The sequence below is a fragment of the Oryza brachyantha genome, chromosome 4, assembly GCF_000231095.2.
Source record: "Oryza brachyantha chromosome 4, ObraRS2, whole genome shotgun sequence".
Taxonomy (NCBI): domain Eukaryota; kingdom Viridiplantae; phylum Streptophyta; class Magnoliopsida; order Poales; family Poaceae; genus Oryza; species Oryza brachyantha.
The window spans coordinates 274,586-301,671 of record NC_023166.2 but is presented as its reverse complement, the minus strand read 5'-3'; the positions used below and the strand labels follow the sequence as shown (position 1 = coordinate 301,671).

The 27,086-nt window shown below is 39.1% G+C and overlaps 2 protein-coding genes across 2 annotated transcripts; both read right to left on the bottom strand.

Moving 5' to 3' along the window:
• Positions 1–290: 290 nt before the first annotated feature.
• LOC102710293 (zinc finger CCCH domain-containing protein 24) lies at positions 291–8,553 on the bottom strand. The gene is made up of 14 exons (XM_006652008.3): positions 8,146–8,553; positions 6,254–6,346; positions 5,891–6,172; positions 5,735–5,807; positions 5,170–5,302; positions 4,946–5,099; positions 4,743–4,814; positions 4,280–4,402; positions 3,562–3,720; positions 3,353–3,487; positions 3,093–3,188; positions 2,450–2,938; positions 1,363–1,406; positions 291–1,070 (listed from the first exon to the last, which is right to left on the bottom strand). Exons 1-14 carry the CDS (start codon positions 8,551–8,553, stop codon positions 827–829), a joined length of 2,505 nt encoding a protein of 834 aa, XP_006652071.2. The 3' UTR covers positions 291–826.
• A 440-nt stretch (positions 8,554–8,993) lies between these two features.
• LOC102710012 (ABC transporter G family member 34-like) lies at positions 8,994–17,184 on the bottom strand. Its single transcript, XM_006652007.3, has 19 exons — positions 16,424–17,184; positions 15,237–15,396; positions 15,036–15,112; positions 14,867–14,920; positions 14,688–14,778; positions 14,295–14,596; positions 13,922–14,203; positions 13,507–13,823; positions 13,237–13,397; positions 12,885–13,151; positions 12,445–12,692; positions 12,019–12,351; positions 11,625–11,915; positions 11,179–11,262; positions 10,860–10,993; positions 10,104–10,331; positions 9,847–10,018; positions 9,506–9,760; positions 8,994–9,408 (listed from the first exon to the last, which is right to left on the bottom strand). Exons 1-19 carry the CDS (start codon positions 17,072–17,074, stop codon positions 9,151–9,153), a joined length of 4,365 nt encoding a protein of 1,454 aa, XP_006652070.1. The 5' UTR covers positions 17,075–17,184; the 3' UTR covers positions 8,994–9,150.
• Positions 17,185–27,086: the final 9,902 nt, after the last annotated feature.

Here is a 27,086-nt window from a genome sequence, read left to right as displayed (position 1 = left end):
AGGAATAGAGAGGCGTTATCTAGGGTCAAATTAGTGTGGTCTTAAATGCTAATCCATGACACCACCACATGCAATGTCCACTCCACCAAGAGTAATGAGCAAATGCCTCTTGCTCTTGCTCTTGCCTTTGCCATTTGCCATCCATCAAATTCAATAAAGGAGGGCATGGATGCAATGGAATGGATTGCTCTCAATCTCAAGTTGGGAGCACTGCAGATACGATTCTTTCTTGACTACTGGACCTACTACACCTCCACTTTTTATTATGCCGCACCATTCTTCTCTTTCTTCTCATCTTTGGGATGGGATAGCTATTGCTACTGCCATTGCCATTGCTTTCTCGTCTAGTGGGCACCACAAAAGAAATGGACTCCATCTCCATGCATTTAGATATTTATTAGTGTTTGTATGTAGGCCCTCTTTTACATCATAATGCAGCCAATAAACTTCTTCTCTGCACAAGATTGCAATCTGGGCATATCTATTACTACTAGTACTGTTGTTTGCCATGGCTGGGGCAAACACTGCGTCCTGTACCAAAGTACGGTTTTTCTCTGACAATATTACCAATACATCAAAGCTGTAGTTATGGCAGATGCAGATCACAGGTTAAGTTTCAGCTTTCAGTGTGCATACTTTGTGGTTGTGGTCCTGTTTGAGTTCCATATACTAGTATCCATTTAACATGAAAAATGAAGTTCCAGCAGCAACAATCAATTGTTATGGCTTCTGGGTCAAATAAGTCATACAACAGGATGAACATACCGATGAAATTTCAACAGAGATCAAAATCTCCAGCAAGGATTCGATGAGCTGGGCTACCTGTTCACCTCTCGAAAAGCATAACCATCTCACAATGCGAGGTGTGGGGGAACAAATCAACAGCCATGGCTTTCTTGGGAACAAAAGGTTCAGAATTGGGCATTGATTTTGTGCGCTGCCTTGCAAGACCGGCGCTGCTCATGGTTCGCCACCCCCGGTTGCCTTTGTTCTTTTCTTGTCTCTCAGACGATGGGGTACACAGCTCAATCGCATTGGCAACTAGACTGTCTGGATTGCAGGAGATATACCTGGGTAAAATCAAAGAGTAAGACAATTTCAGAGCAGCAACAGCAACACACTAATGCATGCTACTTTTATTTGCCAAAACTCTAAGAGCTGCCCTGATCTTTCAGGAAAAGGACCACTTTGTGCCAGTACTGTAAATTAAATTGCAACTGTCCAGCACTGATGCAAACATGTTTTACTTTCTTAATAGCTTCAAGAGACAAACAACGGCACTTCTTGCATTTTCAACCAACACTAAGCTTCCATTTGTATAATAGACCAGTGTAGCAGAAATCACGTACACAAAATACTTACACTAGACGTCGAATTCGTGGATGAGTCCTCAATGCCTTGATCACCTATCAAATTCAGTGCGTAAGCTTGATCCTCCAAGGGAGGTCGATAGTTCAACAAAAAAACTCAATGTCATACAGAAGAAAGAAAGAGATAGCGCCCATACAATGAATCAATATATTTGGAATTGACCAAGAAATGCATTTATTGGCAGCACATGCATGTGTATGGACAAGTTCACATGCATATGTGATTCAAATCGAGTTTCATGGTATGTGACATGTAATTTATTGCTTCACAGTATGCAGACCTACAGAGAACAGTCACAGGAAGCAAGGCAGAAAAACAGCTCATTATGTTTACATTATCTGTTAGTTGCATGTTGTGTTGAGATTTTCTCAAGATGCTTCACTTAGTACTGACTCCTAAAAAAGATCAAAAGCATGCAAAATGGGCTAGGAGTCTAGGACTGGCAGTTTAACTAGAAAAAAAATGAAAGGACGAGGATTTAGTCCTGTTTAGGTAATTGATGGTTCTTCCATCAATTGCTTTGAACCACTAAGGCATAGGTTACTCAACTTATAACAAGTATGGCCCAGTAAAAGTTAGGTAGAAATATCACACATAAACATGGAGCCACAAATTTCATTCTGCAATTACAACAGCATACATATAAAATCAGTCTCAGTTAAATTATTTAGGAAAATGTAATATAATTAAAATAAAAGATGTTAGATTTCCTGTTAAAGATTAAAGAAAAGTGAATGGCCTAACAATGATATCTCACTTTGTGCACATGCTTTGAAGTTTGAAGTTGAACAGAAGCATTTGGTAATATAAAGGGGCAATGTGACAAGAGCATCTAGGAGCTCACCTTTAGGCTTATACGGAATATTATGCATAAGTGAAACAGCTTATTGATGATTAAAAAATAATATGTGGGTGAACTTGTATATACGTGTTCTTAGCGATCTAAAAGCAAAGGCTGAAAAATAAACTATGATAAGAAAAACATCAAATCAACTCCAAATTATGTTTTAAAATTCAAATTTTAGCTTATAAGCATAAGAGAAAAGATGAGGCTGCTAAGATATTGAAATTTACTCACGGTAGGGTGAAGTCCAACACGAGGAGGATCCACAATAGCAACGATGTCCTGGAACTGACATGCAGTAGTTGCAGTCACATCATTATTAGGAATGGAAGAACCATCATGACATGTCTTGCTGTCCTCCAAACTGTCAGATACTTTCAGGTCAACAGACTCATTGATCGATGATGCTTCCCCACAGGTATCTTCTCCAACAGGCTCTTTGTATTCATCGTGGCTGCCTTCCAACCCATTGCTAACCCTATAACTGGAATTCCCTTTTATCTCATCTATCACAGCAGGACAGTCAGGTGGTGTATCCCTGAGCTCCTGGTTTTCACCACTGTCATTTTTCTCCTTTGAGCTGTCCATATTTTCACTTCTCTGAGAACCATCAATTACTTCCTCATCTTTCACTGAACCACTCACTTCACCTTCTGAAACAGGAATGTCCTGCTGTGGCGAACCAAGATATTCAGTGAGAAGAGACCCCATCACATCTTCGGCCTGTTTAATCCAAGATGGAAAATTCAGATGAGCCTGATGTAGTGAGTCTATGAAATAGGAAGTCAGAAAACTTAACTGACATCATGGTGACTACAATGAGTCAGTGAAAACAGAGTGACAGAAACTTCTAGGAATATAAAGGCATAAGGCTCACCTTCCCACAGACAAAGCGACAATTTTTTACACCGTTAATGAGCGCATTTCTCTGAGCATCAGAAACTGCTGATTCATTCATTTCGATTCCAACAACCTAGCACATTTAACAAGGAACTCCCAAATCAATCATTGAATTCTGTTTCATGATATATGGAGAATTTTACACAAGTTGATAGAGGGCACAGCTGCGGCTGTGCATTATAGCAGAAATAAGAACTACCATTCATTCAAAATCACATGAAAGAGTAAAGAAATCACCATCCCAACACGGTGCGCTAAAGTTAATCCAATTGTTCCAGTTCCACAGCATACGTCAAAAAGTAATGTCCCCAGATTGAGATTGGCCCAATCACCAGCAAGGGTATATAACCTTTCTGCAGCAAGAGTATTAACCTGTGAAATAGTGAGTCATTACCAAATTTCACTATGATAGCCAATGGACAAATCTGTCTGCAATTCTAGCTAACCTGAAAAAATGCTGTTGGCGATATGGAGAACCTCAGACTGCTGATGTGATCATGGATTCTTGTTTTGTCCACTGTACCTTCTGATTGATCTACCTTTGGCACCAATAGTGGGATCAATGGACAATCGGCTGGTGCAGCATTTGAAATTCCTTTGTGATCCTGCATGAGCAGTAAAAAATTGTGCAGTTGCAAATATATCAATATAAACTATGTAAAGTTTGATTCCAATGGTAACATATTCCACCACTGCTCAGATGTATCCTAGCTAAATATGCAGTTCAAAACTCCTGTCAACCATTATTTAGATATTTTTAGTACAATAGTAACACTGTGTTCTTTTGTTTGATGAAAGATAAAGATGAAAGATTATCTGATTAGCTATTTAATAGTATAAATGATGAAATTAACTGCTACTATAAGATTAAAAATCTCTCTACAGAGATGATGAAATTTTGGATAGAAACTTTTTGTAAAAAATATATCGTTTAGTAGTTTGGGAAACATGCGCGCAAAAAATAAAGAATAATCTAGTGGAAAAGAATGCAGCCTAAGTCCTAGATATTACTAGGCAGTATATTGAGTTACAGTGCAGTAAGACACCTACAGTATAAGATGGTACAATAAAACTTACAAGAGTAGCCAATTTAGACAAGCTGGAATGCTGAAATGGAAGTATAGATATACAAGTCTTAGTTCCAGACCAGGAGCTCAAACTTACTTGCACTACTATAGTTGTTAGAGGCAACGGAGGTAAGCATGTTGCTGCTCCTTGTTCCAGGGCAACAGTCAACTTGTCAAATTCATCTTTCATCAGTGCCTCATCAACACCTGTGGAGCAAACCTGAAACTACGAAGTCAGGAGATACTGCCAAGAGGAAAATGTATTGCATTGACTATTAAAAAATAACGGTAGCCTACAATGTCTTTTAATTCTTTATGCTATATATCCCCCATTCCTTTCTTACACACCACTTAGCAGTACATATTCTAATATTATGTTTTATCAAAACTATTAACTATTAAAAAATATATAAGCATGAAAGTATTTTCCGCAACAGATCTAATGTCATTTTGACATGACAAATCTCAATGTTTTTTTTTTTCATATATTAGTTGCAAAAGTTCCTCAGGTTTGACTGACCACATTCTAAAGCAGCATATATTTGAGAACAGTGTATTACCTGCACAATAAGCATGACTTCTGATATTTGGGTTTCTGCATTCTGTGCATCAGGACATCTTCCCTCCCGAACCTGATACAACCATAGTCTGAGAAATTATCCTTTGCATTAATAAAATTGTGAAATAAAGTGCACAATATAACAGAAGAAAATGAACTTATAAGCACCCAGCCACCCACTGAAAAGCTTTTGAGAGATCATACCGTGAATTGACGCCAAAATCCACAATTATCAATTCTGTTCCACACAGGCAAGCTTGATGACTGCAGAAAGTCTTGGAACATCAAAGCATATTTACAGGAAATTTCTGAGACATTTAGACAGTCCACAGGTTCTTCAACAGCAGTCACACCTTCCCTGGATTTTATTTATCAGTCATTAGTACTGGACCATGAACAGCAAACAGAAAACAAATAGGTAAACTGACCTAAAATTTCCAAGCATAAATCCAACTGTCTTTTTTCCCTCCAAAGAAAATCCCACAGAGAATTCACACTTGTTACGGTATCCATTAATCACTGGGGACTCCAGAATGCCTTCAAGCTTGCAAGGAAGGCCACCTGCACAATTTGAAAGATAATCATGAAAAACTAAATAGCAAAAGGTGGACTCAATGGAAGACACAATACTAAGACAGAAAGTATTAAACTCCTAAATCAAAACATATACTTCACAATAAGTGATTAGGAGCATAGGACTTTCATTTAACTCAAGCTTGCATAATGACTTTTTCACATCTTTAACTAAAAACTTGTCATCTCTAATCCTAGTTTTAACTCTTGTTAGGATGGAAACTAAAACAAAAGTTATGCACATGGATCATTCAAATCCACACTGTATTTCCAGCACTTCTCCTATTAGCCATCAGAACAAAAACTAGCACACAAAATTATCATGTCCTACCCAAAGAGTCTTATTACAGAATCTGTATTTAGATCCACGATTACTGAATATCTTGTCTCCAAGACAACATAACCAGAGTAAGAGGTTACCAATTTCCTTGGATTTAAAAACCCAATCTGGAAGGGGAATGGCAGTTGGGCAAGCTTTCCTAGCATTGCGAGTCTGCAAAAGCCGAAGATAGTTGACGATTCAAGTAAATAAATATCTTAACATATAATAGAAAAAGATTATGGTGTTGATCTTACAAGTCTCTTCAGTATCTGTGCAATATTATTCTTTTTGTGCTCTAGCTGGTCATTATAAGGCATATGGGCAAGGGGAGTAACTGCATCACGGACACTTTTTTTACTTGATATTGCTGCTTCAGGTGCAGATGTCCCCCCTGGAGGAATATCAACACTAGTACCATTTTCTGTTGCCACTCCATTGTCAGATACAGGCCTTTCTGTGTTCAACTTTTGATGAGACCTACGATTGGCATCTGCTATCTTTATTTCTTTTCCACCAGATTGGTTCTCCGTAAGTACCTACTCAAGTTAAGAGGCAAGAATCATTCTCACTTCCCAGGTGTTCAAACAGGTTGTCAATACAAGCATACTGATAATCACCTCAATAGCATTCTTCAGCTGTTCAATATTTTCAAAAGTCACAAAACCAACAGTCATTCCCTTCTTCTTCTTTGCTGTTGCATATGAGACTCCCTGCATCACCATCAAGGAAGTAACAACATTTAGGTTGTCAATAAACTAATATGATTTAAAGCTGCAAAGTTGAATCATTCTTTCTAGGAATGAAAAGGGCATGCTCCCTCTGTTATGCAGGTTGGATAATTCCTTGGAAAGTGTTATTTCAAATTTGTCCAGTGAGAAAATCAAAAGTATAGCTATCAACTAAAGTCCATTTCACTTCATTTTTAAATTTAGTCCTGCTTGGTCTATGTGCATAATGTGCATGACGACTTGGACAAAAGTTGTAAAATGGATGAAGTATTAGACATGATGGGCATGCAACTCTAGGTCTTTTCAACAAGCTATAGGTAGGGATCCTGTAAAAACATCTTTGAGAAATGGGCCAGACCCAGCCATTTGTCAAGAACAATAGCTAAGGGCCATGATACTACGAATTAGATCTGGAACCTACATGTTGATGCTCACGATTTCGATAGTGGGATTTTGATTTTTCAAGCATACTATCTGCATTGTTGTTACCACTCTTATCTCTTAATCCATTAGTTCTAAATGCGCTTCATACAGGTGCTGAAGATGATTTTTACTAGCACCAGGGTACTATTAATACTGTTATATATTGATAAAAGACTACTTGGATTAATCAAGTGTGTTGTACAAAAAGATCAAAATAAATACAGATTTCAGAAGCTCCAAAATAAATATGTATACCTAACAACTTACGATTATGAAAAATCTGCTTTCCATTTGAAATATCTGGAAAATATAACTGATTATGTTTTAGTATCAACCATGTCAATTCTTTTCCATAAAGATTTCTCAAAATTAATTTTCATAACCTAACAATTATTGTCTTAGTTTCTGAATTATTTTCTAACATAGCACATTTTTCAATAACTCAAGCTTGAACCAAGCAGTAGTGTTACTGCAAGAAAAATTAAATTTATATCTGGGAGAGCATAATAAAGCTTCTAGACAAGCATCTAATATTCTGACCATGTTTCGATAATTCTATTTGTCCACAATAGCCACAGGAGTCCAGGGAAGCAATGCAAAGTAAATTCCATCAATCAAATATACCTAATAAAAGGATACATTAATTGAAGTATGCTAAATGAAATAGTTTGGCTCATGCTATCATCTAACCAACCAATCTGGTTCAAATTTTAGGTGGAATCACTAGTATATGGGAAGTTATTGTGTTGATTTTCACAACAAAGGTATTTGTTATGTGATCAACTATTCTAATATTGCTCAAAATCTCAAACAGTATACTACCCTGTGTCGAAATGGCATAATCTATTAGCAAACATCACAATTTGACCTTTTTTTATGTAATTCATCATCGAAGTTTCTATTTAATGTCATCATACTCATATCCATCAAGCACTAACAAGGAAGGTAAAATCCATATAATTCCACGTGTTGCAAAACTGATAAAACTTATTATAACCTCATAAATCTGAAAAGCTACCTTTTCAATGTATTTTGACATGCCCTTATCTTACAATGAATATATAGTGGTGCATTAATCTACTTTCATCCTACGATGCAAAAATACTAGACCACCCTTGTGTGAAATCCATGACATAAAAGCTAAGGTGATGAAAAGTTACTTTCTTGCTTCCCGAAAGACTTTTGGACCAAGCTAACACAAGTGATACTGCTAGATATCAGCACTAAGGACTTGAATTTGTTGATTTGTACTAGAGCTTGTTAAATAAATTAATTCTGAACCAAAATCTGATGGTGAAAAATCGGAAGACACATAAAAGGGCTCGCATAAAAGTGGAGAAGGGGAATGGAGTAGTCGCCTTGTCATGGAGGAAGGTCTTGAGCCTGTCGGAGGCCCAGCCCCTCGGGAGGCCGACGAGGCACTTGTCCAAGGCGCTGTCGTCAACGGTGACCGGCTCTTCGTCGACCTCGTCGGCGACCTTGCGGAGCTTCTTGGCGCGGTCGGAGGTGGGGTCCCACGTGCCGTCGGGGCGCGGGCGGAGCTCCTCCTCGGAGTGCGCGTAGCGGCAGGACTCACCGTGGCTGCAGCCATCAGCGGCGGGGCGGCGGAAGAAGGAGCAGAGGCTGGTCTTCCACATCGGGTGCTGGGCATCCTTACCAGCAACGGAGGAGGATGCATCGTCGTCCCTCTTGCGTTTGTCCCCGGTGACGTCGAGGTCGGACGGTGGCGGCGGGGCGGCCTTGGTGTCCTCCATCTCCATCTCCATGGGCGGCGGCGGCGGCGGCGGCGGGGTGCGGGAATAAATGGCGAAGCCAAATGGGCTTTGGGCCCAATTTCTCCCCCGTCTACCTAGATTTTTTTTATTATCATTTTGTATTTTATTTTTAAAAATATTTACATAACTAAGATTTACCCACTCGCGCCCGTGATATATAAACCGTCCTGGGCGCGGTGGCCTACATGGAAGGAAGACATAGACAGGGTCATAGGTGACGGTTGTTGACGGAGCGACGATATTTTTTTAAAAGAAAATTGACTATCAAAAGGAGATATTGATGGATGTATATAAACAATATTGCTCGTTGAGGAAGTTAACACTTTTGAAATTCTCACGGATAAAGAATCCACCAGTCCCAGCACATCTTTTACAAATTAGTTAATTCCAAGTATGGAAAAAAAAGGAAGGGAACAAAAAAAACGCCAGGATTTAATTACAAGATCATCGATCACAACCAACATTTCAATATTTTTCATGTGCTACACCAATATACACAATTTGATTCGTATATATATGCAAATGAATTGAGCTAATTAATTCCTAGTTGATCGAATAAGGATGAAGTGTTTCCTGTCAGTGGTATCACTATCTCTTCTGGAAGTTGAGCTTCATGATGGCAAAGCCAAAAAGGAGGGCAAACAACATGGTGAATGCGACGATGACAAGGGCCACCAAACCCAGCCAGGTGTGCTTGAAGTCGAAGTAGTTCTCCACGAAGAGTTTGACGGGTATGCCATCATCCATTGGCGTCACAATATCACCATACTGCGACACAATCAGCCCGTAGAGTGTCCATGCAACAGGGCATATCCAGCAGTACCATCTCCACCAGATTGGAGTTTGCTGACCAACCACATATAAAAGCTACAGAAATTGAAGAAGCAAAGAAACATGCCATGCATGCATGGAAGCTAGAGTATATATATATATAATTCATTACCGGTCTGGAGATGACGAAGCCGGTGAAGAGGTTCCAGATGGCATAGAAAGCCGAGGAGATGATCGAGGCGACATGGTAGCTTGGCGTCAGGCCCACTGCCATCATGCCGTAGAACGTAAAGTAGAGCAGCGTGAAGAACATGAAGAAGAGGTACCAGAAGAATTTAGCCACCGTCCATTCGAACCCAATCATCGAGTACACCAGGATGCTATATACCACAGACTGAACCAGTGTGTATGGGAATTCAATGGCAACCTGCAATGTTAATATATCTCATCGGACAGCACTATTATATAATACGCAGGCAGCAGGCTGATGGAATTGGTATGAACCTTAATTACCTGTCCAAATGCATACGGGAGAGCTGAATACATGCCAGCAGCTCTTTCACGGTAAAACACCGTCCTCTCCACTGATACCACTGGCTGAACTGACTGAGCATTTAGCACGCCGATGAACAGCACCGCCGAGTACATTGACCCCATGGCATTGAACAAGTCCTGTGACTGCCCACTGGATCGATCAAGGAAGCAAAATTAGACAAACATTTTAGTTCAAGATGGCAAAGTCATACATAATAAGCTTGATCTCTACATACATTTTGCCACCAAGGTCCCAGAAGATGGTGCCGAAGATGAGGGCGATGACAGTGGTAAAAAATAACCTTACGGCGTTGTAAGCAGGGTTCCTCCAGTATGACAGGTGTTGCTTCCACAGGCAAGCCATGCATTGATTTACGAAAGACTGTGAGTACTGTGTAGGGAAATACAGCTCACTCGATCCTGCCGACGGTCTGCTCATTTCCTCTATCAATGCCTTGTTCCTCCTATAGATAGCAATAGCCATTCAATGTTCAGATTGCAATTGCGTGAACATGGTTCATACCAATGTGTTGAAAACAACTGCCACGAATTTTAATTATAATCCCTAACTGTATAATTTGACACAGATACTACGGAAAACATTGACACGACCACCATTTTGTTAAAAAGAATAATTCCAGAACTTTCTATTTGTTGTAGAGATGCAGTGGAAATGGAACCACGAGCTCCTGCACATTTTATATTGGAAATTTTACTATTCTTAAAAAAGTATATTAAGGTATCAAAATTTACATTTAAAATTTTAATTTCTCAAGATACAAAGTAACTAGAGATATCAAATTTTATACTTTTACATACTTTCGTTAGTAAAATTTTGACCAAGTGTAAAGTTTACTTATTTGCACTTGTTGGTTTGTCACCACCATAAAGATGTAAATCAAATGAGGAAATTTTAGCTTTAACTACTGTAGATGCAAACGAGTCGAGTATTTGATTTACTGTATTATTAAACATAATAATAATTTACTTACTGGAAGAGTTCAGATTTCCTGTATACGTCACAGAAATCAATACCCAGTTCCTGTTCTTGAGAAACTGTTGACACCTCCAACATCCACGTTGCTGGATTGTAACCATCTTTAATTTTGCTGACTCCTTGGATCCCCTTGTGATCATAAAACAGTATAAGATTAGCAACAGCTAGTCTTGAACAAACCAAACAGAGAGTTGTTAGAGCTGGTATATATAATATCACTATACCTTGGAATACTATGTCGAACTTAATTACTAAAGAGTAATCCTCCTTAGTTGGTATATTATGAAAAAGAGTATGTAAGAAATAAAATGTACCTCGAAATACTTGATCAGCTCTGAAGAATTATGGCCCAATGGGCCAACATATATTTCTTCCCCTCCTCTTTTCATTAGGAAAAGCTACAAGAATTAATAAAACATTTAGTACCATATACATAATGTACATTATCTAAATAATTAGGACCATATAGAAATGTTGACACTAAAAGTTTAGAAGAGCAGCCAGAAATAAATTCATTTCCACCAAGTTAACCCAGTTTCCAAACCACAAAAATGATAGTACCTCCATCCTAAAAAGGGACTGGATCACTTCTCAAATACAAATGAATTTGTCCCTCACTTTCTCAAAGTCCAACACATGCATTTTCCTCACATTCTCAAACTCTAATGCAATGATTAATTTAAAATAAAGTCTTTCTAGATCGGATGGACTAAAATTAACAAAAAAAGGAGCAACAAATAATATTCCAATGTATGCTCACCTCATCAAATGCTTCAAATATGTCAATGCTAGGCTGATGAATCGTGCATACCACAGTTCTACCAGTATTGACAGTATTCCTCACTGTCCTCATAACAATGGCAGCTGCTCTGGCATCAAGCCCTGAAGTTGGCTCATCCATGAAGATGATTGAAGGATTAGCAACAAGCTCTACAGCAATGGTCAGCCTCTTCCTCTGCTCAGTTGAGAGGCCATTAACTCCAGGAAGACCAACTAAAGCATCTCTCAAAGGCTTGAGCTCCACAAGATCCATCACCTCCTCAATGAACATCTGCATAGACAAAAAAAAAAAGGTTAAGCAACTTTATCCATTTGAATATCATCTGTGAGAATGAATATGTTATATGTTATGACAACTATTTTGCTTGACTAACCTTTCTTGTTTTTGAATCAACATCCTTGGGAAGCCTGAGCCAAGCTGAGAAAAGCAATGACTCATGGACTGTCACCTGTGGTGAGTGGATGTCATTCTGCTCACAGTATCCTGATACACGTGCAAAAGTCTCTTGTTTCTTTGGGTATCCTGATATGGTGATGTTCCCTTCAATGTACCCACCTGTCTTTCTCCCTGCTAACACATCCATCAGAGTAGTCTTTCCAGCACCACTGACACCCATAAGCGCCGTCAGCACTCCCGGCCTGAAGGACCCACTCACACCTTTGAGCAGCTCCAACCGGTCCTCTACTACTCCATGCGCTTTCATTTCCTAAATTTTCGGTTTTAACTTAGTACAAAATTATGATCATGACAACCATTGGCTCACTCACTATATAAACTAAGAAATTATTAAAAATCTTGCCTGTGGCATGTCGACGGAGTATTTGATGTCGCTGAAAGTGAGTGAGAGTGGGGTAAAAGGGAGAACCATGCCCCTTTGTGTTGCTAGAGAACTGTCAAGAACTTCTGAACCAGTTTCTATGTTGCCAACTGTTGTTGGATTAGTACTTGATGTCATGGTAGTATCAAGGCCTGGAACATTACCATTGATGTTTGCTTCCTTCTCCTTCAGCTCCTCTTCAGATACTGATGGTTGGGACTTACCATAGGCTGTAAAATATATCAGAAGATAAAACCGTTGTAAGGTAAAGACAGAACAAGCAACACACTTTTCATGATCTTGGGGTGGTGTTTGCATTATCTTTTCTCTGTTTGCTTGAAATGAGGCAGAGCATTTGCCACCACTTTTGTATCAAAAATATGAAAAGAGAAACAGCAAACCAAAATTCGGGAGGAACTCACGTTTGAGGTATGTTAGTGCAAGCGTGAAGAAAGCATTGAAGAGCATGATGAATCCGGTCAATGCAGTGAAGCCGATCCAGTACCACTTGGCTTCTGGGAAGACTCCACGGGACCTAAGGGCTTGCACGCCAAGGGTCTCATTGGATAAGGAATTATTCAAGACTTTGTCCCAGCTATGCCCCAGAAACTCATTCACTGAGATGGCATTCTGTGCATACATCATTGGGGAGATCCAGTAGCCCCAAATCCACCATTTATTCACTTTGTCTGCCAGTTCATACATACAGAGATGAAGTTTTAGTTAAAAAAAAAGGGTGCAACAATGGAAATAACTACAGAGATGAAGTTTTACCTCTTGCTAGAATAAAACCACCAAGTACCATAAAGATTAGCAACATGAACGATCCAAAGACATTTGCAAGGATCAGGTTCCTTGCTGCCCCACCAACAAACCTGAAGAGTGACGCTGCCATCTGACTGACAGCTAACAAAAGCAGATACTGCTTGAAGAACCTAATGCCATGTAACAATCCAGGAGTAAAGAATAGCTAGTGAAAGAAATGTCATAATACAGTGACAAATTAATGGTCTTATCCAAAAAAGGAGAAGAAAAAAATCTGACCTGGTTACATTTGGATCAAACCCAATAACATAGTAAGCCATGAAACAAAACCCACCAACCTCAATAAAGGACATAGGGATCTTAAGAATCCATGAGGGCATGGTGTAGGTCCAAGCTGGAAAGAAGAAAAGATCTCTTTGCTTGAAGAAAACTGGCAGCTTAAAAATGGTCAGTGGTAGCTCAGATAAACCATTAAGCATTATCATCATCACTGAGAAGAAGAGCGCGCCCATGAAGATGACTCCATCAGCCACTGAATCACGGTGCATCTTTGTACGGAAGAAGACAGTCATCGCCATTGCTGACACCGTCATAAGCTGCCATGCATGCCAGTTCAGTCAGTCGATCATAATAACATCACGTTGTTGGTTAATTAATTATTCCGTTTAATTTGGTTGAATGAATCTTCAGCTACCTGGATGGTTCTGAAGATATAGACGAAGGAATTCCTCTTGATGAGCAGTAGTTCCCGGTCGATGTTTGCCCTGAGCAGCTCCATGGTGCTGACGCCATACCTGGAGGTGGTGAGTGCAGCCGGATGGCTCTTTTTCTTGTCGAATGGAGTGGCGAGCTCCTCTGCTATGCTTCTCCCAGTGTGGAACAGCTCGAATGCGCTGGCAAATTCCTTGATTGGCACATACTGGTAGGGCCTGTCATGGTGCATCCAGTACTGCTTCTGATCTTTCCTAGAAGTTACCTGCTCACAATTTGTGTTTTCCAAGTTGTTAGTAAAAATCTTTGCAGATATATATTTCTGAAGAAGAAGAATTGTAGAATGGGTCACGTACTTCCTGTAAGAAGTCAGCAACACCCTTCCTGTCAGGGCACTTGAAGCCCATGGAGTCGAAGAAGTCGAGCACACTCTCTCTGGGGCCCTGGTACACGATGTGGCCATCGGAGAGGAGTATGATGTCGTCGAAGAGGTCGTATGTCTCGGGAGCTGGCTGCAACAGGGAGATGACTGCTGTGCCGCCCAGGATGTGGATGCTCTGCCTGATCGACTTCACGATCTGGAACGTGGTCGAGCTGTCGAGCCCAGTCGATATCTCGTCCATGAAGAATGCATTGGCTGGCCCCACAAGCATCTCACCTGCAACAAAACATGCATATACTCAATCACAACCTTAATATATACTAGCTTGTTCGATCTTAATGTGAAATCCTATCTTCTTTTATTTTACCTGTGGTGACACGCTTCCGTTGTCCACCGGAGATACCTCTCACCATATCATCTCCTACCATCGTGTCTGCACATATCTCCAGTCCTAATATCTGCATATGCATGCATGCAACAACAGGTAACGTTCATGATGTTTTTGATTAATCCAAAGACTGGAATGGCTAGTTATCTATTTTGTACCTTGAGTATGTAGTCAGTAATCAGACTGCTATCTTTTCCCTCCATTGCAGAAGCCTGATCAAGTTATTAGGAGAGAAAAAAAAATCAATTATAGCAAGTCGATCTTCACCCAAATTAGTTACCTTGTGATGAAAAAAACTATAGTTGTTTGGAAACTAATTTAGATCACCTTCATAAACGCGTCGACATCAGCGTCAGGCTTGATATTTGCCGCCTTCTCTCGCCTCGACAGCTCGGTCAGCATATCTAGCATGACATATACATATATATAGCAAGTTGATAATTAAGCATATACTCGTATATATAGGAGTAGATGAATGAATGAATGTGGTACGTTGCAGATCGATGATAGAATAGAATAGATACGAACCAATGCGAGTGCCAACACCCTGGCAGCGTGCGGAGAAAGAGAGCGTCTCGCGAACAGTCATTTCCCCGATATGAAGGTCATGCTGCCCGATGTACGCAGCTGTCCTCTGTGCCACAAACTCATCCATCCCATGCCCATTGTACGTCACTTCTCCAGAGAACTACGTACGTACACAACAATATTATACTATATTATATTTGTGTATATGCACAATGAGAGTTTTTTTTATCATTCTTAAAAAAATATATTCTCTCCGTTCTATGCTATAGATTTTTTTGTCATTGTCCATATGAGTGCTAATAAATGTAGATACATATGAACAACATATATACTAACTTCATCCCTAAATGTTTGACGTCGTTGACTTTTCTATATACGTTTGACTATTCGTCCTTATTTTTTTTTTCAAATATGTAAAACTATATATATGCATAAAATTATATTTAACAATAAATGAAATGATATAAAAATAATTAATAATTATGTAAATTTTTTGAATAAAACGAATAGTCAAATGTATATAAAAAAATTAACGGCGTCAAACATTTAGGGATGGAGGAAGTATATAATATGAATGAATGTAGGCAAATTCATATAATCTTATAAAAATAAAACAGAGGGAGTACCTGGAGCTACTATAATTTTAGTGTAAAAATTAATGCCTTAAAGATACAATATATTTTAAGGTACTAGAATTTTAGACTAAAATTTTTTACCTCGCTATACTTCTTGGGGTTGGTAAAAAAAACCCATACAATAAAGATTAAAGGCATCATTGATTGCGATGCGGTAGTTAACCAGTCTTAGTAGGGTTTTTTGAGATGTAATGCACATTAATTAATTAATTAGGTAACAAATCAGTATAAAAAGGAATATTTGTATGAAACAACGAGGAGAGAGAGAATTAGTTTCATGGCCATGAAACCTTTGAGCATCGTTACCAAGTCCTCGGTAACGCAGTAAAACTCGCATAGACAGGCTTAAGGCGTTTCATGCAATCAAACACTCTCTACATGCAATTAAACTTTCAGCAGTAATTAAATATTTTATTTAGCTTTGAAAATTTGCACTGTGAATAGTTGTTTCATGCCGTTTTATCGAGTTAGCTGTTTTAAAAACTGTGTATTAAAACTACACTGACCATTGAGACTGGCATTAGTGCAAAAGAAGTGTACGTAGTTGCCTACCTTGAGGTGATTAGTGGAGTTGTGTTGTAGCCTTCCGGCCAAGGCGAGAAGGAAGGTGGTCTTGCCGGATCCGGGTGGGCCCAGCAGCAGCGTCATCCTGCGGGGCCTGATGATGCCGGAGACGTGGTGCAGGATGCGCATGGTGTGCTTGCTGCGACTGCGGATGCAACTGGGGGTGAGCTTGTTGGTGATGGAGTTGAGGACGGTGGGGAGGCCGCTGTTGCCGACGCGCACCTCCGCCTCCGCCATCACCCGCTCGAACCGCACCTCCACCGTCGGCATCTCGATGCCCACCCGCTCGATCCGCTCCTTCAGCTTCAGCAGGAACCGCTCGTTGTCGTCCTCGGCCACCCGCACCAGCCGCTCCAGCAGCGCCCGCCGCTCCTGCCGACCCAGCCTCTGCACGTCCACCACCCCGAGCCCCTCCGTCGTCGGCGACGGCAGGATGGCCGTGCGCACCCGCTCGTACGTGGGCAGCCTCTGCAGCGCCGCCCACCGCAGCGCCTCCTCGTCGTCCTCCTCCTCCCTCCTCCTCGACGACGACGACCGCGAGAACGCCCCGTCGTCCGCGCTCAGCCACATGGACGCCATGGATCCCCCGCCTTCTCTCCGTAAGCTCGCCACCCGCTGTATCTCCGCCCCCGTCTTCATCGATCTCTGCTTCTTCTCCTTGCAACGGATCAATCACCTAGCCTGGTAATATATTCATCATCTTCTTCTTCTTCTTCTACGTGGTCGTGGTGGCCATGAGAAGAAATTAAGCCAGCTGTTCGTTTTTTTTATAATGAGATTGAAATCACAAGGTGTGTGCTATATATCTGTACAGCTCTACTACTGCAATTTGTTTGCCCAAACGAGGATCACACTAACTATTAACTATTTGATTTGGTTAATCAACACAGCTTATCTTACGTTCTAAACTATCATCTCAAGATTGTTCTCATGTGTCGCCCGGATTACATATCTATCTATCTGGAGCTATCATGCATACATGTCTAAGGTTCTAGCTACTACTTTTGTATACAATGGAAGAATGTTTTTTTTTAAAAAAAATCTGAGATGATGAAACGCATGTTTATAAAGTATCAATTTTGTAGCTGCAATCTTGATTTCTCTCACTTTTTTTAATTACTGCTGAATCCATTCTAAACCAAACCTCGCCACTTGGGCTCTCTGATATGATAACTAACCTTTTTATACACGCGAGATTCTCGGAGAAACGAACAACGTGCTAAAGGAACCTATATATATATATGTTTGTAGGGACGATCCTATCCTTAATTGGTTAAACTAATCTCTATCACAATCTGCTGCTTTCTTACGATTTTGTGACAACCTATGGTTTGTCACCGCTCAACGTACGTGTAACTGACGTGTCACTTCACTGCACATATCATCGGACTCAATTTTTTCCTTGCTATATAAAAAGTTTGCCACGTAGCCAAGATTTGTAAGTGGTGGGGCTAAAATTTCTTCCAGACAAAATGAGATTTATTGGTTTTAGACGAATGCATTTAATCTAATGTCTCTTTCTTTCTTTCTTTATTGTAGATTTTAGATTTCCACATTTATAACCATCTAAACCTTCTAAAAGGACATGTTTTATACGAAAGAAATTTTGTATACAATTTTCTTATAAATATTTTTCTACAACAACTTTTCACGTTTGTAGAAGTTAATTTATTCATCTATGCCCCTTAGTTATCACAAAATCATATAAACTATCAATACATCAATATCATGCACCTATCTCGAACAGGGGCTAACATCATCTTCATATATGTGTGACAAAATGAACCGTACCCCTCAAGAGACGTGTCTAAATGAAAAAAAAAACCTCGTACAATAAAAAGGATAATACAAAAAAATTCACTCATTAATATTTCTTCACACTGCTACGGAATCAACTTTTGCGTGCACCCCCCTTAACATGTCAGACGAGGTGCTGCCTGTGAACTGTGATAGGCTAGACCGGAGTCGGAGGCATGGCTCCACTTGCAAAAAATGATTATTACAGGGCGGGCAGCTTAATACAGCCACTTGTCAAGATGGGTCCTTAATTCACCCGAAGTTTATTTCTAAAAAAGAGAGAGAGAGAGATAGCAACATAGAGGGGCCTTGATGTTGAATTATTTGGTTGAAATTACTCTAAAAGGTTAGATAGATGCATTGCTCTTCCGTAACCGCCAATTTTCTTGAATTTCATTGGTCCGTTGCGGGGAACTTAGCTATGTTAAGCGTGGATATGTGTATAAGATGTTTTAAGATTGAATCGCCCTATGTATCAACATATCTAGATCAGTGCTACACAAACACGTAAAAAAAAACATTCCCGAATGATAATAAACATAATTGATGACACATAATGTGTAAACGTGGTACCAGGAACTACTTCTAAGAAATAACTCAAATATAACCCTGGCAAGCTAATCATAAAATAAATTGTTATAGGGGTATGCATAATTGTACATGTGAAAGTGTGCTACTTCCCGCACATGCATATCAGTATTACTTGATACCTAAAAACCCAAAAAGTACACAAGAGCAAGTATAAAAAATACTCTGGAAGTCTAATATGGAACTAGAAAACATACACCAAATGGTCCACAATTAAGAAGAAATAAAAACAAAATCCCTTTCTTTCAATATAAGATTAGTTCTAATCGCTGACAGACATGAATACATCCTTAGCATTTACCGATAAAGCCAAGTAAGCAGGGCTAGTGACTACCTAGAGGAACATGAATAAACATCCATGACTTGCATGGAATTTGAATTATTTAAATTTAAGAAGAATCAAAATATTCAAATACGAATAACATCATGAACATGATATTAACTTCAAACATGAATATTCACTTGAAACATGAATGGAAGAAAACCGTGATCAGAACATACACATTCACATAAATATATAGCACAAGCAGATAACTAGAGTAAACTAATCGCCTCTAACACAATTAAGAAGTTCGTCACGCACTTAGCCTTAATCTCGACGAAAACCCGACATCGCACCGACATCACCATAATCCACAAATAAATGAAGTGATCGATTTTAGGTACATAATTTGAATCACTGTATGATAAAATTTTGTAGAGCAATATGTACATCATGCGAGAAATCCTAAAAATCACATTGTAAAAATAATGATGACTATGATTGTATTTTTACCGAGGCTGTGTTAATCCACACACTCTAGATCAACATTAATTCCTAGATGGGTTGTCTGTAATATCATAGTCATGATCAATATTTTATGATGAAAAATTGGCTTGTAAATTGATAGAATTTGGTTTGAAACGGTTATGGTGTTGGTGTGAGTGTGTGTGACTAATGTGGGTCATGTTACGATATATGTGCCCAGAAACAGTTGGTTTGTCTCTATGTGTACAGGTGACTTGAAGTCAATTGTGGTCAATGACTGTTAAGGACCATGACTAGGTTCAGGGAGGAACCGAGGTCTGGATGGTTAAGATGGACCAAGACTAGGTTTAGGAAGGAACCGAGGTCAAGATGGTCGGGATGCCATGTGACATGGTTGGACTGGAGTCGTGATTCTCGGAGGTCAATATCGGTCAACGGCGGTGGGATCGTGACTAAGCTTAGGGAGAAGCTGAGGTCCGGATGATCGAGGATGCCAGATGATGACGTTGAATACGATGTGGCACATGGTAGATGGATACTATGTGGGATATAGTTGTAACGGGCTTCACATGTTGCATGTGTAAGCGCCAAAAAAATCGTGAAGTAAATCGGATCAAAATTAGATAAAAATTGGATGGAAAAGAAAAGAAAATTCGCTATAGTAATCGGGTCGGATTACTGTAGCGCGCGGTACTGTAGCAAGGTTGGACTGTGCGGTTCGGACGTACGAAGGCAGCTACGTTGGATTTGGTTTCGGCCAGCGAGTTCGATTCGGCCAGCTGTGCGTCCGCGGAGATTTATTTTGTTATAAATAGATACTGAGGGGTATGTCCTCAGTGTGTTTTTCGTGAGATTTAGTTGTTGATTCTAAATCGATAATTTTGATAGGAGTGCTGTTGGTGCACTTTGTAAATACCAGTTAAAGCAATAAAGTTGAGAGCATTCAATCTACATATTCTGCTTTCATCTACTGGTATTTCTCTGCATCTCGACGATCTGATCGACGGCACAGGAGCGGCACGATCAAGTTAATCTCAAGAGCGGCGCAACTAGATTGTCTTCATAGGAGCAGCATAACTAGAGGTAATCTTAGGAGCGACGTAACCGGAGGTAATCTTTTATTTTTGCTAAAAGATGTTTGGGTTTTGGTTCAATCTACTATTCACCCCTCTCTGGTAGGTCTGTTTAACTCTGTTTCGATCCTACAGGTGGTATCAGAGCCTAGTTCGCTCTTTTGATCTTAATCGGTCTTGAGCTTTTATAACATGTCTACCGATATGCGTGTTTTGATGTCATGTGCTTTATGTGCTTTAGTGCGTATAGAAAAAAGAGATTAAAAGAAATAGAAGAATGTTTAGAATATCAAGTTGATTTTCTAACAAAACACTGCTTACGTTTATCAGACTCTTGCAAAGATTTAACTGCTCAAAATAAATCTTTAATTGATTTAAATGATGAACTTAAAACTTCTCTTGCTAGCATGACATCTAAAATTGATGCTCTTAAGTGCAATGCCTCTATGTCATGTGATTCTTGTGTTGCCTTACATGATGAGCTTGCTATTGCTAAAGTTGAAATTGATAATATTAAGTCTTTAAATAAAACAGAATGTGATTCTTGCAATAAGATAAGTGCTGAAAAAGAAAAGATTAATTTGGCATATGTTTCATGTGTTGATCGGTTAGAAAAGGCTAAAGCTGAAATTAATAAATTTAAAGCTGGCTCTTATAATATATGCTCTTTGATCGCTATTGCAAATGATGATATAACTTCTTGTAATCATGATAAATTGCATGTAAATGATGTTCTCTCTACTGTTAAAGAAACAAAACCCGTGATTTCTAAACCATCTAACTACTCGTGAAAAGTACACTTGTTCTTTTTGGGAAAGATGGACACTTGGTTGGTTTTTGTTTTAGACTTGCAAGAAAACAGAAAAAGGATGAAGATTGTGAATTTGCAAAATCAAGGTGGCAAAGACCACATTTTCCTCTAGATCAGTAGCCGGCAACAGTTAGATCGACTTTTCAATGTCGGTCAAACTTGCATTATGGGATGGTTAGACCGTGTGCGGTGCGACGGTCAAACCGGTCTTTTGTAAAGCTTACGGATATGAATCGAGGTAAATCTGTATATACAAGTGCTTTGCCTACTGGTTATGTTGGTCATGTGACTAAGTGTTGGGTTCCAAAATTTCTTATTTCTAACCCCAACAAGGAGGCTTCAATATCTTCTCGTGCGTAAGTGTTTTTGCAGGCATACTCCCCATGTGCTTTATTTTGAGAACATGTCAATTGCTTTCTGACAACTTTGATGATATCGTTGACAATTGGATATTTTTTCTAAAAGAAAAAAAAACTTTAGTTCTTCTTGTTTTGCTACTTTTTGGGGAGAATTGAAGGTTGATTTGAGGGGGAGTTTATGCTTTTCAATGCATTTTTTTAAATTCATGAATTGTGTTTTTAAAAAAACAAAAAAATTAAAAATTAAAAAGAGAGCTTTGTTATATGCTTTTTAAGTATATTCTTGTGCTTGCTAGCAATACTTGTTAGGTTTTGTGGCTACTAGCTTAGCTTATATGTATTTTAGTTTTGATATGAGTCATTGCTTTTACATCTAAGTGATATGATACATGACATATAATTCTTTTACTTGAATTAAGTAAATATGCAATGTTGATACTAGCACTAATTTGGATGATTGGCGTTTATATATATGCTTGATGATTTTTGCATTCCTCATATGCTCCTTAATGTCTCAAGTGGTGAAAAAAAGAAAAAAAGAAAAGAAAAAAATGAATACCGAATCCTTGGACAGTCTTGACGACAAGGATGTATTCAGTGCGAAAAAATAATGGGTGCCGAATCCTTGGAAACAGTTTTTACGACAAGGACGTACCCAAAATATGTTTGTCTTGAGAATGAACACGTCAATTTGAGAAAGAGTATTTTAATCTTCTGGTCTATATGTGATTATCATTTTTTCCTTGTTAGGCTAGTAGATATGTTGCATTATAAATCATTGAAATCATGAATTGTTGATTTGATCTTAATTGTAATAAATGTGATTCATGTTTAAACTTGAATGCATGCTTGTTAGTTAACTAGTCATTTTATCTAACTTGTTATTGCAATACATGCTCTTGAATAACCTTGGGTATATTGCAAATGCTCTCAGAAAAAAAGTTTAAGATTAAATTATGACAAGTTTTAAATATTACATGGCATATACACTTTCCTTGTCATATGATAAAATTTTGTAGAGCAATATGTACATCATGCGAGAAATCCTAAAAATCACATTATAAAAATAACGATGACTATGATCGTATTTTTACCGAGGCTGTGTTAATCCACACACTCTACATCAACATTAATTCCTAGATGGGTTGTCTTCGTCAGTGCGTGATAAATTTGGACATTGCAAACACATGTATTTAGCGTAGCCTCATGGTCCACCCAATTAATTATATGATAGAATATCTTTTAGAAATGATCAAATGTTCTTTCAGATTGTTTAAACAAAGTCCCCCCACCCCAAAATTATTCTATTAAAGAAAAGACTCTGATATAAGTGACATATTTTAGCAATGTGCTTTCTTTTTTTTACATCATGAAGCAAATTAAAGATACTAATATAGGATATAGTATAAAGTTACGTATATAGCTTTTGAGAAAAAAAAACATCAACACTAATACCGATGTAGAATTGATTTTAGACGAATTATGCTTTGAAATGTGCCCCGATAATCTATTTGATTTTCCACCTTTCTCCGCTTAATTCCAAAATGCAACATAACTTGAATGTCCGCGCATTCATGTGGGCTACCTTCCTAATTCAATAAAACAGTTTAAAACGGGCGATAAAAAGATGTGTTTTTTTTAATAAAATGTATTATGAATAAAGTGATAAATATTCCGTTTTAACAATTCGGTCAACTGAGCTATTCTATTGATCGATCGAAGATGTCAGATTTTTTCTACTACATTAATCTAGCTAGCTGTGCGGCAGGATATCGCTCTTAATGTTAAATATGTGATCCGAATTGTAACTGGAATTATATCCGGATTAGTTTTCTAGTAGGTTTCTCCCAGTTGTTTCCTACTAGGAGTCAGATTAGTTTCCTAATAGGATTCTTTCGCCTAATCCTACTAGAACTATTAGATTTTCCCCTTATATATACTCTTGTAGTTTGCACGGGAAGAGAAGAGTTCTCATTGTTTCCCCTGCATTGTAATCATATCCTCATAGTGATTATTGCCAATTAGCGCCCGTGGTTTTTCCCGCAAGGATTTTCCACGTTAAATTCGTGTCTCGTTTGTGCCTTTGTTTCTAACAAGTGGTATCAGAGCCGCGAAGATTAATCTACGCTACGTTGCTGCCGCTGACCGGGCTTTTTCCGGCGATCTACAGAATCGCCGTTCTGTCGAGATCAGGTCGGAGTCGGCGGCGACTCCGACTCGACGTCGCGTCCGCACAGAAGAAAAAGAAAGGAGCAGACGCACGTACGCAGGAGAAAAATTAATCGTTCCAAAGACAAGCCATCAGATATTGTAGCAGCTACAGTACAGCTACAGTAATAGTATCGTTTTTCTTTCCAGATTTAATTGCTACATTTACCCGATCTTGTGTACCCAGAAGTTGTCAGATCAACTATTGTGCATCGTTCCGAGCACTGGAGTTTCGCGTATCTGCTTGGGTTCAACATATTAATACCAACAGATTCAGGATTTATTCCCAATGGCGAGTTTAAAGTATGATCTACCTCTTTTGGACCGAGACACAAGATTCTCATTGTGGCAAGTGAAGATGCGTGCAATTCTTGCACAGCAAGATCTGGATGATGCGCTTGATGGATTCAACAACAAAAGGACAAATGATTGGTCCGACGATGAGAAGAAGAGAGACCGTAAGGCTATGGCATATATCCATCTTCATCTATCCAATAATATTTTGCAGGAAGTGCTTAAGGAGAAGACAGCTGTCGCGCTGTGGTTGAAGCTGGAACAGATATGCATGACAAAGAATCTAACCAGCAAGATGCACTTGAAGCAAAAGTTATTTCTGCACAAGTTGCAAGATGATGAGTCTGTGATGGATCATCTCTCCACTTTCAAGGAAATTGTTGCTGACCTTGAGTCCATGGAGATAAAGTATGATGAAGAGGATTTAGGCCTTATTCTGTTGTGCTTATTGCCTAGCTCATATGCAAATTTCAGAGATACTATCTTGTATAGTCGTGATACTCTAACTTTGCAAGAAGTTTATGATGCTTTGCATGCCAAAGAAAAGATGAAGAAGATGGTACCTTCTGAAGGATCTAACTCACAGCCAGAAAGCTTGGTTGTTCGGGGCAGGCAACAAGAAAAGAACACAGACAACAAATCAAGAGACAAAAGTTCTAATGGCTACCGCGGGAGATCAAAATCCAGAGGCAGGTATAAGTCATGCAAATACTGCAAGAGAGGTGGACATGATATTTCCGATTGTTGGAAGCTACAGAACAAAGAAAAGCACAAGGGAAATTATAAACCGAAAGGTAAGCAAGAAGAGCAAGGTAAAACCGCAGTTGCTACTGATAATAAACCAGATGCAGAATTACTGGTTGCTTATGCTGGTTGTGTACAAACCAGTGACGAGTGGCTTCTTGATACTGGATGCACCTATCATATGTGCCCTAATAGGGATTGGTTTACCACCTATGAACCTGTACAAGGTGGTAATGTTTTGATGGGTGATAATACGCCCTGCAAAGTTGCGGGCGTTGGTACTATACAGATCAAGATGTTTGATGGCTGCATTAGAACATTATCAGATGTGCGGCATATTCCCAGTTTAAAGAGAAATCTCATCTCTTTATCTACTCTTGATCGCAAAGGGTACAGATATTCCGGTGGAGACGGAATTTTGAAGGTAACAAAAGGCTCTCTTGTTGTGATGAAAGCTGACATTAAAACTGCCGATTTGTACCATCTACGAGGTACTACGATAGTAGGTAATGTTGCTGTAGTTACCGATTCATTATCGAATTCCGATCTTTGGCATATGCGTCTCGGGCATATGAGTGAAATTGGTTTGGCAGAATTGAGCAAGAGAGAATTACTAGATGGACAAAACATCGGAAAGTTGAAATTTTGTGAGCATTGTATCTTTGGCAAACACAAGAGGGTGAAGTTTACCACATCCACACATACTACTGAAGGTATTCTTGATTATGTGCATTCTGACTTATGGGGTCCTGCTCGTAAGAGGTCATTTGGAGGTGCTCGTTATATGATGACTATCGTTGATGATTATTCGAGAAAAGTTTGGCCCTATTTTCTAAAGCACAAATTTGAAGCCTTTTTGGTATTTAAGGAGTGGAAGACTATGGTCGAAAGACAGACTGAAAGGAAGGTGAAAGTCCTTCGTATTGATAATGGGATGGAGTTCTGTTCTAGGCAATTTAAATCATATTGTAGATCAGAAGGCATTGTGCGCCACTACACCGTTTCTCATACACCTCAACAGAACGGCGTAGTTGAGCGTATGAACAGGACAATTATTTCAAAGGCCCGTTGTATGCTGTCAAATGCAGGTTTACCTAGACGTTTTTGGGCGGAAGCTGCTTCCACTGCTTGTTATCTTATTAATCGCTCACCCAGTTATGCCATCGATAAGAAGACTCCAATTGAGATGTGGTCTGGTTCCCCAGCTAATTATTTAGACCTGAAAGTATTTGGTTGTACTGCTTATGCTCACGTTGACAACGGTAAATTGGAGCCTAGAGCTATTAAGTGCATATTTCTTGGTTATCCTTCTGGTGTGAAAGCCTACAAGTTATGGTGTCCTGAAACCCAAAAGGTTGTGATTAGTAGAAATGTCATCTTCAATGAACCAGTTATGTTGAATGATAAATCTTCTACTAATGTTCCTATTAAGAGTCAGCAGAAAGCAAGCGTGCAGGTGGAGCGCTTGATTAGTTCAGGACATGTACCAGAAAAAGAGAATATTGCTAGTAACCAAGATGCACCGGTTATTGAAGAGTCAGACTCTTCTGTTGTTGAGCAGTCACCAAAATACTCTATTGCACAAGGCAGAGCTAGGCGAAATATTAAAGCCCCTCAAAGATTGATCGAAGAAGCGAACATAGTTGCTTATGCTATGAGTGTGGCGTAAGAAATCGAAGGTAATGCAGAACCTTCTTCATATTCTGAGGCTATTGTTTCTACCGATAGCAATAGATGGATAGCTGCCATGCATGATAAGATGGAGTCACTTGAAAAGAATCATACTTGGAAATTGGTGGAATTGCCAAAGGAGAAGAAACCTATCCGTTGCAAGTGGATTTTCAAAAGAAAGGAAGGTATATCTCCAACTGATGAGGCAAGATATAAAGCAAGGTTAGTTGCTAAAGGATATAGCCAGATTCCAGGTATTGATTTCAATGATGTGTTTTCCCCAGTTGTGAAGCATAGTTCAATTCGCACTTTACTTGGTATCGTTGCAATACATGATTATGAACTAGAGCAATTAGAT